Source organism: Panicum virgatum, chromosome 9K (assembly GCF_016808335.1).
Source record: "Panicum virgatum strain AP13 chromosome 9K, P.virgatum_v5, whole genome shotgun sequence".
In the NCBI taxonomy this organism is placed as follows: domain Eukaryota; kingdom Viridiplantae; phylum Streptophyta; class Magnoliopsida; order Poales; family Poaceae; genus Panicum; species Panicum virgatum.
In genome coordinates this window covers 25,314,095-25,330,746 of record NC_053144.1, presented here as the reverse complement: position 1 = coordinate 25,330,746, position 16,652 = coordinate 25,314,095, and the positions used below count along the sequence as shown (strand labels likewise).

The 16,652-nt window shown below is 47.8% G+C and overlaps 3 protein-coding genes across 4 annotated transcripts; 1 reads left to right on the top strand and 2 right to left on the bottom strand.

Annotated features, from left to right (window-relative positions):
- The first annotated feature begins 3,968 nt into the window (after positions 1 to 3,968).
- LOC120650961 (F-box protein At4g35930-like) lies at positions 3,969 to 7,603 on the top strand. 2 transcript variants are annotated; one of them, XM_039928277.1, is made up of 5 exons: positions 3,969 to 4,218; positions 5,783 to 6,201; positions 6,284 to 6,358; positions 6,860 to 6,969; positions 7,081 to 7,603. In XM_039928277.1, exons 2-5 carry the CDS (start codon positions 5,860 to 5,862, stop codon positions 7,349 to 7,351), a joined length of 798 nt encoding a protein of 265 aa, XP_039784211.1. In that variant the 5' UTR covers positions 3,969 to 4,218; positions 5,783 to 5,859; the 3' UTR covers positions 7,352 to 7,603. The 2 variants fall into 2 exon arrangements, with proteins under 2 accessions (XP_039784211.1, XP_039784209.1); XM_039928275.1 differs by having other exon boundaries at positions 7,078 to 7,603.
- A 317-nt stretch (positions 7,604 to 7,920) lies between these two features.
- Positions 7,921 to 10,207, bottom strand: LOC120650960 (GDSL esterase/lipase EXL3-like). The gene is made up of 4 exons (XM_039928274.1): positions 9,213 to 10,207; positions 9,000 to 9,130; positions 8,398 to 8,890; positions 7,921 to 8,326 (listed from the first exon to the last, which is right to left on the bottom strand). The coding sequence occupies exons 1-4, from the start codon at positions 9,493 to 9,495 to the stop codon at positions 8,142 to 8,144; spliced, it is 1,092 nt and encodes a 363-aa protein (XP_039784208.1). The 5' UTR covers positions 9,496 to 10,207; the 3' UTR covers positions 7,921 to 8,141.
- A 405-nt stretch (positions 10,208 to 10,612) lies between these two features.
- On the bottom strand, positions 10,613 to 14,623 carry LOC120650959 (gem-associated protein 2-like). Its single transcript, XM_039928273.1, has 4 exons — positions 14,251 to 14,623; positions 13,885 to 14,134; positions 11,981 to 12,158; positions 10,613 to 11,202 (listed from the first exon to the last, which is right to left on the bottom strand). Exons 1-4 carry the CDS (start codon positions 14,555 to 14,557, stop codon positions 10,801 to 10,803), a joined length of 1,137 nt encoding a protein of 378 aa, XP_039784207.1. The 5' UTR covers positions 14,558 to 14,623; the 3' UTR covers positions 10,613 to 10,800.
- Positions 14,624 to 16,652: the final 2,029 nt, after the last annotated feature.

The following is a 16,652-nucleotide window of genomic DNA, read 5'->3' as shown; positions in this document are numbered from 1 at the left end:
AAGATTTACAATCATGAATCGACAAATGCTGGATCAATAGAACATTAGAACTAGGTACTTCTGCTAGCCGCACCGCTGAGCTATTAGTGCGCCAACCATGTTGCAAGAGTCCATGCGCAATTCGGCTCTTACCAATTAATTTGATATTATTTGTCTCATCATTTGCCCGTGTGTCGCTACGTGAGTTAAGTTTCAATGCAATAAAAGGGATGTGGAAAAAACATGAAAATTGGAAATTGTATAATTGTTTTATGCAGAATCTTGTACTTCATATATGTCGGCGAAGACGCGAGCACCTATCTTGCCATTTTGTATGTACTTCTAGCAAATCAGTAGAAGTGCAATTACACATAGGTGTAATAAGTATAAAAGTGGAAGGAGGGAGTATGTCTGTTTCATACATATGGCTGCAAATAACAAAAGAGTGTGTGGTTAAATTCAATTTACATTAATTGTTGAAGTTAGAAATAAAAATTTATCAAAAGAATCAGGGAATAACTTACAGTAGTAGCTCCTCCAATATCTGCTTCTGTGTGCTTTCTTAAACCTTGGCCGTGTGCTGCAAATGCCATACACAAGTTATGAGAACAAATGGAAATATGGCACAAATGTAGTAAAAACCAGCCGGATGCTTTCTGATCTATCAACTGAAACCTGACAAATTGATTAGGCTGTATGTGGAACGAACCGGGCAAATAGATTAGGCACTAGTTTCATACGGGCGAATTTTGTATCTGATGCTAGGTAAGAAATAAAACTCGAAGTGACTGCATCTGGTGGCCATTAGGAATGACATCAGTACGTGTTGCGCCTCATCACAATTACAAGTTGCATCAATAGGTGCTGCATCAGTACGCACCTTTGGGATGCAGCCGATCAGCTTTGAGTATGATGCAGGTGTGCAGTCCTGGCCGTCAGCGATCGCGGCATGTATGTCGGCGTCACAGATGGGCGTAGCGTAGGACAGCGTCACACGGTTTAGAGAGGAAGGCAGGGGCCAGCGGCTGGCGTCCCAATGGAGTAGATTGATCACGGGCGTAGACACGGTCGACGGTGGACTAGATGGCCATATGGGCCGGGCCCAATGGGCGGCTAAGACCCGTCACTAAAAGAACACTAGTTTGACCTGGACTTGATAAATTTAGGGCAAGTATATTGGTGTCGTCTTAAGACACATACAGTGACACGTAATCTTGAGACGACCTACTAGACAAACTTCTAGAATGATTTGTCTTTTTAGTTGTCTCATAGTTATACCACATCTCTTAATTTGTTGATGAAATAAAGAAATATTTTGAGTTGCATGGCAACAACAACTCATACAATGGTGGGAAGTAGTCTCATACTCCTAAATTTTAGCATATGAGACAATTGTTTCGCGAGGCAACCACCTATTTCTCTCACCTTGCTCTCTCTCCTCCACATCACCAAAAATTCTATACGGTATTGCATGAGACGATCTATGAGGCGGATGATGTGTAGCAATATACCTTGTGTTGTGCCAACCTGATATGATGAGTCGGGCTGTGCTTAGGCCACACCTTCGGCATGCATTGCCGGCCCTAACACGTCACATTTTTAAGCACGCACGATTTGACTCATTAACAGCTCATAAACCTCTCCCCTCAACTCGAATCCCCATATCTCCTTTGCTCCCTTCGGCAGGCCGCCACTGCGCCAGAGCTCGGAGCCCCTCTTTTCCCGCCGAAGAGGAGAAGAGGCTGGCACGTGCGGGTCTCGGGTGAGGTTGGCTAGCGATGAGCAGCCGGCGTGCGCGTAGGGGAGGATGGTAACAGCGCCAGAATGGAAGTGTGCCCGATGGGCTGGTTAGGGTGGCCGTGCTAGGTGGGCTGACGGGCCGGCTCGGCACGATCAAAACAATGTCGTGCCGTGCCCTGGCCGCCGGCTCAGCCTGTGGGCAAGCACGACACGATAGCTTATCGGGCCTAGTCAGGCCGTACCTAACTGTGTTGTGCTCAAACAGGGTCCGTGTCATGTCAGAAGTGTAACCCATTTGGCCATCTATAGGTGGCGTACGCGGACGCTGGGCAGGCGAGCGAGTGGACGGAGGATGCGTGGGCGCTAGGCGAGCAGGCTCAGGTAGGCGGCGTGATTTGCGGGTGGGCGTTGGACAGGCGGCAGGATTAGCTACGATCACACGACACAAACACAGGTCTAAGAGCATCTCTAAAAGAATAATTATTTTTTACTTTCTTTTTGACTCTCCATCTAGCTTTCTAAACAGATTCCTCATCATATCAAGGGGTTTACTCTAACAGACTTTCTATTTCTCACTCTCCAAATTGCAACTGCTTCTTCAATTCTCCTCCTCCACACCCACTAACGCGTGGGTCCCACACGTCATACTCTTCTTCCTCCTTCCTCATCCTCTCCACCGGCCTTGCATCCTCTGCTCCCCTCCACCCCGCCCGGCGGTCCCTCAAGGCAGCCCCCTCCAGCAGCGTGGCGCAGCGCGGGGACGGCGACCGCCGGCGAAGCCAGCCCTGTTGGGCGGCGTCGCGAGGCTGGATGCGCTCTTCCTCTCGGTGCAGCAGCAGGCGACGAGGATGCCGGCGAGGAGCACCGCCGCCGCGACGGTGCTGCGAAGACCTGCGCCGACGAGCACGTTCTTGCCGGCCTCGAGCGCCGCAAGGAGGTAGTAGGGGAAGGCCGCCACCGTTCAACGCCGCATTTGAAGGGCCCGCCGCTGAGGGGCGCCGCCGTCGCAGCCCGCACCCTCCGCCGCGGCGGCCAGACGGGGCGAGGCGGCAACAGCAGGGGCGGCAGGACGATGCGGGAGGTGGGACCCCGCGTGCGAGAGCTGATGGCGAGGCTCTGTTGATCGGATAAAAAAGCGAGGGGCGAGGGAGAGATGGCGAAGCTGATAGCGAGGGGAGGGGGATGAAGATTCTGTTGGAAGATATTTTTACCCCACTTTATTCAAATTTATCTAGCCAAATCAATATTTCTAAATTGTTGGAGTTGCTCTAACGCGGGAGGGTCGCAGGTGGCTGGCTGAAGTCGCATGTGGCTGAGGGATTCACCAAGGGATTTTCTTGCTTATAAGAATTTTCTAGAGATAGAGATTGGGGTAGCCTAAAATCAAAAATAATTAACTGGGCAGACTGAGTCACAATTTGAGTCAATCAACTGTCACCCACTTACATCCTGAGCTCCTACCCGCATACATTTGCAGTGTCAAAGGTAGTCGTACGACTGCCGACGACGCCACTCACGGTAATTCGGAGTAGCCAGCCCCGCCGGATGGAGTCGTAGCTGGGCCGGCCCGCTCCGGCGCAACCACGCTGTCCACGCGCGGGGCGCAACCAACCGTCGGCACACGCGGTCCGCCCATCCCCTCGGCACGATGCGGCCTCCGGCCGGCGACACGGTACACCCGTCCCGAAAGCCCCGCGCTGACGGAAACCACCCCAACGACGACCGCGGAGAGAGAGACAGAGAGATTCTAGCAGAATCGGATCGCGCCGAGACCCGAGGCTGGTGGGCCCCGCGGTTTCCGCGCCGCAGACACCTGCACGCGCGGAGCCCGCCGCGGCGGCCGCCATTCCCACCTCCCACCTGTGAGAAGGAGGGCCACACGTGGGCCCACCTCGCGCCCTTCTCACGCCCGAACCAACGCCGTCGAGGCGGGGCCCTCTGGTCAGTGAGAAACGACGGCGCTTTGGAAGGCGTCCGTCTCGCCATCGGGATCCCGCCGCGCACGTACGGCCCGGGTCCGGGTGGCGGCCCGCGCCCCGCCCCGCGATCCTCCCGCCGCGCCCGTGCCCCCACTCTGCCGGTGGGTGGGCCCCGCGTCCTCTCTCCCCGCACCTCCGAGCTCGTTTTGGCGCCAAGCCCCGCCGAAAATTTTCGGTTTTCCCTCCACGGCTCCACCACCACTCGCCCCACGCTCCCCACCCCCCGCCCTCGTACAAAAACCCCACCCATCTCTCTCTCTCTCTCTCTCTCTCTCCCCCCTCGATTCCCGATTTCGCTCGCAGCCATTAAAGCGGGGGAGCAATTTGTTGCCCCGTGGGAGTGCGGCCGCGGGCGCCCCGCTGATTCGTGATTCCTCCTCCGGGCCTCGTCCTCGCCGGCGGTGTGGGGGAGCAGCCACCATCCAGCTCGCGCCGTTCCCCCATCCCGGCTTGCGGCTTCCCCCCTTGGCGCGTGATGGGAGCTGCTGGGTCTTGACCTGCCTGCCCTGCCCTGTTCCAGGTAAACGCCTATGCTCCTCCTCCCCCCTCAAAATACGGCGTCTTTAGCTTGATTCTTGTGCGTTCTCGCGCCACCGCCCGAGCCGGGGGGGGGGGGGGGATTGGGGGGCGGGGACGAACGGTCCTCCGGGAGCTGGGATGCCTGCTAGCGCCACCTCTCTTGACCCGTGATTTCGTTTGCCGGGCGGATTGGGTGCGGGTGCTTGTGCTGCTTCGTGACGCGTCTCCTTCTAGATCTGCTGCCACGCGATAAGGGCGGTCGCTTCCGCCGCTTCTGTGGTGCCGTGGAGATGCTGGGGCTGCGAGTTTCATGTCTTAGAGTTGGAACCTAATGTTTTGTTGGCCGCCCGGATCTGTGGTAGATTTGGGGTCTACCGTTTCTTTCGGCGGCCAAATTAGCTCCCATGAATTTAAAGGTTTTAAAAAACGCTAGACGCTAGGTGAACGCTAGCCTATGGTTTATAGTTTTTTGTGATTAAATGTTGATTAAACGTCTTTTGTGATTAAACGACACCGTGATTAAACGCAATGCTAGGCCAAAGTTGGAGTTTAATCAAGATTAAACGTAGTTTTAAAACGTTTTTTAAAACAGGGTGAATTTTATCTCCGGTACCTATTTGAGGTGCTCGATGCTTGCTGTAGATGCTAATAAATCAAAGTAACTGGGTGCCTTTTCCACAAGTTAAGGATTTCTTTTCAAAATTAAGATTTGGTACACTAGAGACTACACATTTAATTGTGCTACAAAAATGATTGTACCAATCGGCAGAGATTGGGTCCTATTTAATACTACTATTTGTCAGGGATTAACCATTTAATCGATGCTACAACAATTATTGTAGACAAGTATTTAATCCATGCTACATCAATAACTACCAATTGGTAAAACTGATAGAATCAGCCGTACTGGGTACCACTATTAGCTGGATTAAATGTTTCTTGATGCTACAATACGATTCTCACTTTTAAAAGCTTTTACTTCTTGTAATGTAATAGTCATTAGTCAATCAGCCAGGCTATGTTTTATCATTTGTCTTTGCATTCATATATCTGAGTTTTGTGTGCATGTATGCGAGGCGGTATAAAATGGAAGGTGTTGATCCTTGGTATATCCTTTATGTTGTGTCTGAGGCTGCCCCTCCCCATAGAAAAAGAAATCCTCTGATAAGCTTTAGTTAAAGAAACAAACAGGCATCTCATATCCCTCAAATAATCTGACCCCTCATTTGTTGAAATTTATTACCATGTTCTCGTACATCTATTTAGCTATTTATTAAAGTTGATATCAGCAAATATAATTAAATAATATCAAACATTGATTCCCTCGAGTCTACATTGTAGGATTTTATAGCATAAAACTTGGTAAAAATGTTGATTCTTGTATCTTTTTATCCAGAATAGTGTCTTCTTGCATCTATGTTGAATGATGGATACACATGTCAATACCAATCATTTTTCAGTCTAGGTGTTTTTCAGCAATGTGATTAATTGCTTAAAAAGCTTTGTGAAACTGATAATTTTTTTTGTTATCCTAATTTCTTTATTTCTCTTCCCTTGTACTGTAGCTGAGAGATGAAATTGGACAAGAATCGAAGTTCTGCGACACCTGACACTTCCAATTTAATTGTCAACTGCAATCACCATGGGATCTGGATCAGTGACTCTGAAGCAAAAGAAACGAGTGAAACATGCAAAGAACAAGTACTTGAAACCTGGTGCACTGGCTCAGATTCGTTATACTAGGAGCACCAGCAGGGACATAGGGAAGAAAAGGATTCTGTTGAATGCGAAAGATGAGCTGGAGATATCACCACAGGCTGAGGTTCTCTTAGAAAGCACTGCACCAATTTTGTCCCCCGCAAGACTCAATTTTGAGCCGTTTGGTAGCAATAAAGGGTTGATATTGCCGAAGACTCCGAGGACTCCTGATGCAGCTGAGTTTGATGGTGATTCAAGACTTGAATCGCTTCCACTTGATTTACTGGTATGGAACTGAAACGGCCACCTTTTAACTTCAGTTTATATTATGTTTGTGGTGAACCTGATTTCCATTTTTTTTTGCTTAGATCAAGATCATGTGTTGCTTGCACCATGACCAACTGAAGGCTGTTTTCCATGTTTCCAAAAGGATTCGAAAAGCAGTAAGTATCATCTTTCAGTTGTTCTATCCTTATTTGTCAAGTAGGATAAAGTTACCTTTTTCTCATTTCCTAGCTCCCTTACAAGTTTTAGTCCTCATTAAACCATGACATGTTTTCGAAGCAGAGTAACTGATGTCAACTAGTTGTGGAAATAGATAGTCTTACTTTTTGTACACTTACCTTATTCTCTCCTGACTGACAATGATCAATAATGGTATACTTTATTGCAAAAAATTTTGCTTGCTCTTCTGTTTCAAAATGTCATTGTTCTACTTCCACATGACCTACTTGTATCTTCAATTTTTTTTTCTAATCTTTGAACAATGTACTTGTGAATCGATACATTCTTTTCAACTCTGTCACTGTTTTTGCATGCCCAACAATCTATTTGTTGAGTTAATTTGCATGTTCAATATTCTACATGTTTATTGTGCACGCTCAGCTAGTTTTCTACTCCTTAATTGTATTGCCAAGCTCACTTATAAGGTTAATTCAATCCAGGTTGAACTGGCCAGGCAGTACCATTTCAACTATACTACACCAGATCGAAGCAGACAGGAATTGCTCCTAAACAAGACCCCTCTTCCAACGGAACATTGGCCTTTCTTGAGGTTAGTTACATTTTATTTGCTTTACAGATAGTGCTAACTAATGTAATACTCTAATCTCTTGTTTCCTCAAAAACACTCTAATCCCTTCCAATAACATTGCATGTTCAGTAGAATCGATGGCAAGGATGTGTGTGTTTCCACCCCAAGGACCCCGCGGGCCCCAAAACATGCTGCTCGCCTTTCACGCCTTAAGCTGGTTGATGTGAAGCCAATTACAGCAGTTCTTTTCCAGGAGTCTTCTACTTCTTTTCCTTCAAAGCGTCTCCGACGCTCAGTGCCACCTGGACTGCCAAGGCCTGTACCCAAAGCTGCACCGTCGCCTCGAGTTTTACGATATGAGGAGGAGCTTTGTGAAGCTGTGGCACAGAATAAGCTTCTTTGAGGATCCAACAAATGTATTGCTTTCATCTGTAGTGTATAGTGTGAAGCCCCTTGGTAAGGATTTCGTCGGCCAGCTAGCTCCTAGCTGGCATCTTAGACCATGGTTACCAGGTTAGATTTTAGACTAGTGTTAGACGGTCATATACCCTTATGTCATAAGTGTCCAGTGTGCTTTATTCCATGGTTTTGTATATATCACATAATAAATGGACCTTTTTATGTATTTATTTATACCAATATCCTTTTGTCTACAGAAGTGATGTACTGTCCCCATTAATCATCAATCTGGATTTTGGGGGAATTGTTTCTCTCTCTCTCTCCCTTTTGTCGGTTGAAATCGGGTTGGAATGAATCAAGCAAGAGCAGAGAATTTGTGTGAGTTCATATGTATTTGTCAAATAGTTTGTGAGCTCAAGTGACAACGTTGTCAATTGCCGTTGCCTGTTCTGATTTATGCATCTTTGAATTCGACTGTCTCCAGGAGTAGGATTTTGAATGGTTGTAACCGTTTAATTGAGCATTGCTGATTTTGCTCAGATACATTTGTTGGCACCAGAAGGTTCAAGTTTCTTGTTGCAACAGAAATAAGCAATTTGCTGCTGGCATATTACCACAATACAATCCGGGGACATGATAATGAACTGCTGATTGCTTTGGCTGCAGTTCAACTACAGGATCAGAACACACACATCTTTGATCAGGACACCCAAGATTCAGCGAAAGCCTCTGAACTACAAACTGCGCCGTCATTGTATACCGAAACCTCCGCTGCGGTCATGATGAAATCCGTTTCAGAGCCCGTACCGGTTTATAACCTGCTGCATGAGGAGCTCGTAGCCTCTCTCGGTGAGGTGGTAGGTGTCCCAGAAGAGGAACTTGCTGGGGTCCCTGCACGCGTGCGCCGTGTAGCGGTTGCACATGAGCGTCACCTCGAACACCCCCGTTCCGCAGCACCCTCTGTTCGTCACCTCGAATCCTGGGAGCACGGAGATCGGTTAGGAAATGTCGTCGCCGACTCGCATTTTGGGTCGGTGCGGTGCGGCTCACCGTAGGCGGCGGGGCGCTGGATCATGTCGAGCAGCGGCGTGTAGAGGTCGATGTACTTGAGCACGGAGCCCGGGAGCTCGGCGCTGCCGTTGAGGCGCTTGATCTCCTTCTCCAGCGCCGCGTTGAGCACGACGGAGGCCTGGTTGTAGAGGGGCACGCAGTCCCGGTCGAGCCCGCCGGCGTTGGTCCGCTGCGACGGCACGCACCCGATGGGCGGCGCGCCGGCGATGTTGATCCGCCGCGCGCCATGCCCGTACAGCTTCTTGATGAAGTCCGAGGCGCACCCCACGACGAACTCGATGTAGGGCTCGAGGTCGTAGTCCCGCCGGAACGGCGTCGTGAAGTAGGTGTTGGCGAGGTCGTCGGTGCCGGTGACCACCATGTAGACGCTCGTCGCCACGATCTCGGCCGCGCGCCGCGCGCCGGCGACGCGCTCCAGCTTCCCCTTGTACTCCTTGAACAGGTCCAGCTGGTTGTCCATGGTGAGCACCGACTGGCGGGCCACACGGCAGGGAAATCGATCAGAAATGCGGGACGCGGCGGGAGTTGCATGCAGGCCCGGAGTTACATTCTTGGAACGGAGGATTGATTGGGTTAATTACCACGAGCTCGGCGGTGAGGGGGTCGAAGCCGCAGCCGCCGGAGGCGAAGCTGACGCCGGTGAGGAGGTCGAAGTCGCTGAGTTCCGTGCCGAGGTACGCCGGCAAGTACTCCTTGATGCCCAGCCGGCTGGCTGCATCGGAACGACGACAAGGTTTCGATCAATGGCACGCCCTGATCGGGATGTCGTGTGCGTGTGCGGCTCGCGTGCGTACCGAGGATGTCGCTGGGGACCCTGCCGTTGCTGAACCTGCCGGTGGCGTTGTGGCCGGGGAAGTCCTGGCCGTAGGGCGGGAAGTTGCAGCGGATCAGCGTGGTGAGGGCGTTGTTGTTGCCCGGGTCCACGATGGAGTCCCCGAACACGAACAGCGCCGGGGGCCGCGTCTGGTTCGCCGGCGCCGCCGCCGGAGCATCGGCGGCGCAGCAGACGCGGCGGATAAGCACCGCCGTCGCGATCGCGGCCAGGAGAGACCGCGACATCGCTCGCTTGCTCGCCATGCCGGTGCTAAGCTCTCTGCCTGCCTGAACTCCGACGCATGCTGTTCTTGCTGCAGGCGGTGCAAATATAATAGCAGAGAAACCGAAGTTGGAGAGACTTTGTGGTCATGGCTTGTATGATCTTCCCTCCATTTCTTGCGCAGCTTGATTTTGCCGATAACAGTTCACAAGTTTTGGCAACTTGCACTTTGGTTTTCTTTGGGGTGAGGCTACTTTAGTACCTATATCAGGCTATTCAGCCGTGGCCCGTTTTAAACTGAACTTGGTAGCTGGAGGGATGCAGTGAAGGTCTACGTGGCAGCAGACTCGGCCGTGCGGGGTACAAACGCTAATTCATAGTTTAGTCCGCTGTGGCCGTGAATGTTGGAGTGCGGTGGTTATATGTCCGGAATGAAAAAAAATGTCAAACCAAATTTCTGCCGGTGAACGAACCGTTTTAAGTGAGCAACTAAAGAACGCACGAATCTTCGTACCAAACTCATCCACCTCCCAGCTTGAAAGAACAGCCGAGAGTTTCCTGCTGAATTTGAACGAAGCCACATAAAAGTTGAGAGTTGACACTTGAATTTCTTTTTAGCATCTAGTGGCAGGTGCTCTCGGCACCCTTTCCGCCCGGTTCGCCGCCCATGGCCTCGGCGTCGAGGATCTGGTCGGCGCGCACTCCGTCGGCCGCTCCCACTGCTCCTCCTTGGTCGCGAGCGCATCGCCTCCGTGGCGCAGCTGATGCGGCAGTGCCCGGCGAGCCCGTCCCTCGGCATCGGCAACGACCCCGTGGTGGCGGAGGACGCCGTCACCCCGAACGCGCTGGACAACCAGTATACAGGAACCTGCTGGACCGAACAGGGGTGGTGCGCAACCTTGTGCGACCGGACGGAACGTGGGAGAAGATGCGTACAACAGTGCTTGTGTGCAGGCATTTGGCCAAAATCCATCTTGTGCGTTCCTTTACCGTGCTTGCCAGCCGAACCTATGGTCCAGCTTATTACCGGGTACACGGTAAATCCTGTCCACCCGAAAGGGGGAAACCTAACCCTAACACGAACTCAAAAATAAAATAAAAATAAAATGAACCATATGTAAAATATTTTGCAAGCCATAAGCTCAGGCGAGCACTGCAGATGCCAACTTTCAGGAGTCGCAGCGCCCATCTCAAATGCATTTTCCTACATCAGCCATTACAATAGGGCCAGGGAAAGCTTTCGTAGATATTCTTGCTCTAATTAATTGTTCAAAGCATCAAACCTGTTGTGCCAAATAGAACTCATAGCGACAAATGCAGCTTTACCACGGTGATATCACAATCCCCTACTCACATCTATGTTCATACTGTCCAAAATACCTTCCAGATATTGCCATCAGTATATTCAGCATTACAACCTCGTCGTCCATCTCTGACTTTGTGGCAAGGATGGTTGCGCACTTGCGCAGCAAGGACCTTAGGGAGGCACATGTCTCTGCATCCAAGGGAGCATCTACGGCTACACAGAGTGCAAAGAGCCATAGGCAGTTATTCCTTGAGAGTGAGTCCAAACTCTGGATCATATCTATGTAGTTCCTTAGCGTCGCAGCTATCGCAACTGCATCCATGTTGCAAAGCATTGTCAGTGTTGGGTCAATCTGTGGTTCCGTGCTGCTTACAGGTTTTGTGTAGTTTTTCATTCCACCAGATACAGATGGTTCGTCAGAGCTGACATGCTCGGAGAACACCTGGTGAAAATAGCTGATGTTATAAAGAGAATTATGCAGAATATGCAAAGGTAAACAATCCTAATCATACAAATATCAAGTTTAGATCATCAAAGCTGATATCCAAGACCTTTAGGGGAGTTGTACAGCACTGCAGATGCCTAGAAATAAAATGTTATAAAGGGCAACAATGATTTCACGCAACAGTGCGACGTGCCAATGTGGTTGTTAATCTCTTTTGCATGCATCTAATTTCCAGTGGCGGTTGAGTAGATACTTCCATGCATTCCAACATACAAGTGGTGCTAAAGTTGTTGGGTTGATGAGATTTATACTACATTCTGCAGATAAAAGTTATAACTTATTCAAATGCACACTGCTTAGTTACAAAATGCCTGAAAGGAACACATCAAAACAGAGTAATGCCTGCTGCTAGCATAACAATGCATTCAGATTAATCTTGTTCCAACACTTTCCACTCAAAGAATGAAGGATCCTCATTCATTCTACCATGAAAAAAAATAAAGGGAATGCATGTGACAAAATAGACAAATCATGCCAAGTTACATATAAGCAAATGTTTGCTCTTGCAATCTGAAAAAACACAAGGGAAACACAGATATGTTTGTAATTGCACTAATCTTGTAACTCATATATTTGAAGGCTCAGAAAATAGCAAAAAACATTAATGACTCAGTAAACACCATTTCACAAACATATGGTTAACGTGTTTTAGGATGCTCGCACTTTTCATAAGGAAAGTTAAATGTTTGAACAAAAAAAAAAGAAGATAGATTACCAGCCTGGTCTCAGAAAAATGGGTAAGAAATGCATCCTCCCATTGCTTTGATGCGCGCAAATCAGGTGAGTACTTGGGTATGTCAGGAATTTCTGGCATATAAGGCGTTTGCTCCTTTCTAGCTGCACTCAAATCCACCTTGGCTACCTTCACTCTAGGGATTTGCCTAGCCTCCCACCTGTAAAATGATGATTGAAGTTTTCATTTTTCAGACCAATGCCAAACTGTTCGACAAACAGTAACATAACTTTATAACACATTGCATTTCTGCTAGTGATTCACATAACTTTCAAATATCAATTGAGTGACATCTGACATGGAGCTTTCATTTTTTTTTGTTATTCTGATATGCATAGATAAGCCTGTACATTGGACAGAATCAGCAGGCCAGAGTGGAGGGTTTTACTCTAATTTTGCTCTGAATCATGCACATACATGATCAAACAAAAACAAATCTTCAGAAGGCATATGATATATGAGCTTCAGAACTTAATTAATATGGAAATATATATATACTACAATGTGTTTTCCAGCTTCAGAATATGTGATATATGAGCTAAATTGACAAATAAAGCAAATCCTGTGCATGCCACAGTACTGCAGTACAAGGTTCCAGAGCAATATGAAAGAAACAAGTACTGCAGTACATATATTTTCATTTGGTTTTGATGGAATCCATGACAGCATGAAAGAAAACTCCAATTTCTTGGGAGCTGTGTAAACAGGCTACTTAATGTTCTCAATCACCTAGTTACTCGCAAAGTCTTACCATACTGCAATTACTGCAACTTACAAATGTTTAGACCACAAGAACCAAAATGCAAGCAAAAGAAGCAAGGAAAATAATGCCAGAAAAGAGATCAGGATAATCCACATCCCATAAATAAAGGCATCACTAAAAACGAATCATTTTATATGTCAGTATCTCCAGTTCTAGTTGTAACTTAATAAATAACATAAACTATCACTAACTTGTAGACATAACATCAGTATTTGACCCAGGTTTTGATCTGTGCCATCTAACGAAAATGTTGAAATATTTACACCCTCTTGTTTCGATGGGCTAGACTGTTCCAATTAGCAGATTACAGTGGAGACATCATGGTTTCATGACTTGGATAGAATACCATACACTAAATCCCCCACATTTTGTAGCTCAGACAACTGCTGTAGGGATGACAGATTGATAGCCAAATATAGCATTCACCAGTAGAGCAGAAAAGAGAAGGGACAAGCCAGTAACTGGAAAAACTAAATATGTAAACATGATGTCCAAAATAATTTCATTTTGAACTCGCAAATTCCAAACGTTTTTAATGTGTATTATGAAAGCTAACTGTTTACTTAGGTAACTGGAACATTTGTACAAAATTTGTTTGGCTATCTGGCTAAAAACATAAACATGGAAGAAATATGCTGTACTTCTTTCTATTTGGCTACACACTGTTGGCTTCCAGTCTAGCTTCACACAAATGAACTGCCAGTACTAATTGGTAGATTGGGGAGATCCTATTTATACGAAACAAACTGTTTCCTGGTCAAAAAGTATGGAGATTTGCTAATAACAAAAATATAACTATGCTGCAATTCTCATAAGTTAAAAATGTTGAAACCAAGGAGGATAAATCAATTAAGGAGAGGTTGACAGACATTCCCTTATTTGACCCTCAACCATAGAAAATGTTCCTTCAGCAGCCAAAAAAATATATAGACTCATCAAGTAACCAGGGTAGGGTGCTAGGATCAGGCAATGAGAGGCTTGTAGCATTCTACCAATAATCATTAGTGAGGTTGACCACAGAATGCAAAAGATGCACAGATGGGTACACAGTATTAAAGAACTTTTACAGCTTCATAGTTCATAATACTGAGTAAATACTGTGAATACCACATGTAAGGGATACCTGACACGCCGAAGATACTCAAAACCGTCAAAAGGCTCTCCAGACTCGAAATCGGGGTCCCCGTCCACCGCAAATGCAGGCTTCAAAATGCCCTCATAGTCATCATCGCTGTCATCTTCATACTCCACATCTTCACCCTGCTCTTCAACCACTCCATAAGCCACAACAGGGCCACGAGCACCAGCCTCCAAGCAGTGTTCGTGAGAAACCCCCAAATCCCCGTTTCTCCACGCACCAATATCGGGCACACCTACACGAAGGATCACACAAGCAATCAACAACTCGCAAGATCAAACAAAAATTGGACCTCTTTACGCCATATAATGATTTAACTTTGCGGAGATGATTCCCTTAGAAGAACCCTACCAGAAAACGGGGGCGCCGCCGCCGCCTCTTCGCCCCACTTCCTCCCGGCCCCAGCGCCTCCCCCGCCCGCTGCCTTCCTCCCCTTGCTCCCCCTCCTGCTCCTAGGCTCCTCGTCTTCAGCCGCGAGGAGCCCGTCGTACTCGCCGGAGCAGCCGGCGGCGACGAGGGCGGCGCGGACCTCGGTCCACAGCCGCGCCTGCGCCTCCTCCGACGGGGCGCCCCTGAGCGCCTCGAGCTCCGGCCTCGCGTACGCCGCCCTCCTGCGCGCGGATCCCTCGGGGGCCGTGGCGGCGGCGGTGGCCGCCATGGCGAGGCGGAAAGTTCTGGAAGTTCCGAGCGGCGTGTGAGGGTTTGGGTTTAAGGGCAAGGTTCGAAAAAACGTTATTAACGCCCAATTAAACGCTGGGAGAACAGGCTCTAAAAAAACGCTGGATGAACAGAGGAACCCATGGATGGTGAAGAAAGCAAGAGTAGAGATGAGATTAGGCCTTCTACAATGGATAGCTTCACTAGTGATGCTTGAATAATCTCAAAAAAAAACTAGTGATGCTTGAAACATCATGTCACGAGTGATGCTTGTTTCGCTTGTAGCGTTGGAGTGTGTAGCATCACTCTCTTCCTATACTTGAAACTCAAAATACAATTAAATATTCCATACTCATCTCTTCTCTTTCTCTCCGAACACATTATATTTTAACTAGCAAGCATCGGTGCACATTGTTGCGCCGATGCTAGAAAATTCTTAACAAACATCGGGTGTTGCAGTGTGCAAGTATCGGTAGGAGTGATGTCTAGAACCCAAAAGATAGTTTCAAGCATCACTTTAGCATTACACTGTGGAGGGCCTTAGGGTCGCAAAATGGGTTGTCGGAGGTGTGATTCCATCTATGCTTACATTGCTCGATTTCACCCCTTCTCAGCTTGATTTTGCCGCTGGCTCGTACGCCATGGAAGAGGAGCGGACAGAACTGGGGTGGTGCACCATGGAGGAGAGGGGATGGAGCAGGGGTGATGCGCTGTGGAGAGATTCAGCGTGCGGAGGAAGGAGATGAGATTGGGGGAGATACGACTGGCGGCGGCTACTCGTGTGTGTAGAGTGTCTTCTGTCATGGAGGTGCTAGGGCAGTATGAGGTGGAATGGGCTGGATGGGCCAAATTGCAGCCCATGTAGGTTAGTTGCCATATTTCAAGTTGCTAATGGATTGGATCCTAACCGGGTCGAGTGGATTGTTTTTGCCTCTGGGTTTTGATTGGATGGGGGCTGATGGGTTCTACGCACATATGGTTTGGTCTGGATTGGTTTCAGTGTGCAAAAGATTTGGATTAGTTTGGATTGGTATGGTTCGCTCCCTTACATGGTCCTCATACAAAGAGCCGGACTCTAGAAATAAAATCTCGTGTTCACATTATAAAATTTTATCGAAATTGACTGAAACTTGTTGAAGATGACTCGGTATAACTGAAAGCTACTCTATGTAAAGCAGTGTGGCTAGAATTACACATGGGCCCCATGTCAAGAGCCAGACCCTAGAAATAAAATCTCGCGTTCACACTATAAAATTTTATCGAAATTGACCGAAACTTGTTGGATATGACTCAGTATGACTGACAGCTACTCTGTGTAAAGTAGTGTGGCTAGAACTATACGTGGCCCCATGTTAAGAGTCGGACCCTAGAAATAAACCTCACGTTCGCACTGTAAAATTGTATCAAAATTGACTGGAATTTTTTGAGATGATTCAGTATGACTGGCACCTACTCTGTGCAAAAAAATATAGCTTGAACTATATATGGACCCCACGTCAAGAGCGGAGCCACTAAACTAGTTGGAGAGAATTTGACGTAGTAGTTTAAAACTAGTTTATTTGGGTTAAAACTATTTGTTTGGTTTGCTTTGGAGGAAAAGAGCAAGTAGTTTGGGTTGATTTAGGTGGACTAGCAAGTGAATGAAGTTGGTTTGGTTTGTAAAGTATATTAATAATAAAATAGTTTTGTGTGATTTTGATTTGGTTTCCAAACCATTAGCAGCGTGGGGCATGTTGGGCTTTCATCGTATTATGGACTGAGATCGGTAAAAAATAGCCCAAATATTCTTTTTTGTTATTATTTTATTGATATATATGTAATGTTTAATCATGATTAATCAATATTTAATCTTCCTAGGCGCTAGGTTAGCGCCTAGCTTTTCTTGAATCTTGTTTGAGGCACGGTGGTCGTCGTTGCGAGTGAGCAAGAGGAAAGACCGAGAGAGGGAGAACAGGATCCGCGTCAGCGGGCCTGCGGGAAGCCTGAAATGATGCATCAACTGGGCTTGCTAGGGTGGTGGGTCGAGTCTGAAACTGATGATGGACCACAATGTGGGTCACTGCATATCTTAAGATTGGACCAAAATCACCCACCCT

What these genes read in the sequence shown, in the direction of transcription:
- LOC120650961 (XM_039928275.1), top strand. Translation starts at nt 5,860, where the DNA reads ATGGGATCTGGATCAGTGACTCTGAAGCAAAAGAAACGAGTGAAACAT. An exon ending in CGCTTCCACTTGATTTACTG is followed by an intron (nt 6,202 to 6,283) that starts GTATGGAACTGA and finishes TTTTTTGCTTAG; the next exon opens with ATCAAGATCATGTGTTGCTT. An exon ending in GAACATTGGCCTTTCTTGAG is followed by an intron (nt 6,970 to 7,077) that starts GTTAGTTACATT and finishes TTGCATGTTCAG; the next exon opens with TAGAATCGATGGCAAGGATG.
- LOC120650960 (XM_039928274.1), bottom strand. Translation starts at nt 9,495, where the DNA reads ATGGCGAGCAAGCGAGCGATGTCGCGGTCTCTCCTGGCCGCGATCGCG. An exon ending in GGTCCCCAGCGACATCCTCG is followed by an intron (nt 9,131 to 9,212) that starts GTACGCACGCGA and finishes GTTCCGATGCAG; the next exon opens with CCAGCCGGCTGGGCATCAAG. An exon ending in CCCTCACCGCCGAGCTCGTG is followed by an intron (nt 8,891 to 8,999) that starts GTAATTAACCCA and finishes GTGGCCCGCCAG; the next exon opens with TCGGTGCTCACCATGGACAA.
- LOC120650959 (XM_039928273.1), bottom strand. Translation starts at nt 14,557, where the DNA reads ATGGCGGCCACCGCCGCCGCCACGGCCCCCGAGGGATCCGCGCGCAGG. An exon ending in GGCGGCGCCCCCGTTTTCTG is followed by an intron (nt 14,135 to 14,250) that starts GTAGGGTTCTTC and finishes TCCTTCGTGTAG; the next exon opens with GTGTGCCCGATATTGGTGCG. An exon ending in ATTTTTCTGAGACCAGGCTG is followed by an intron (nt 11,203 to 11,980) that starts GTAATCTATCTT and finishes TATTTTCACCAG; the next exon opens with GTGTTCTCCGAGCATGTCAG.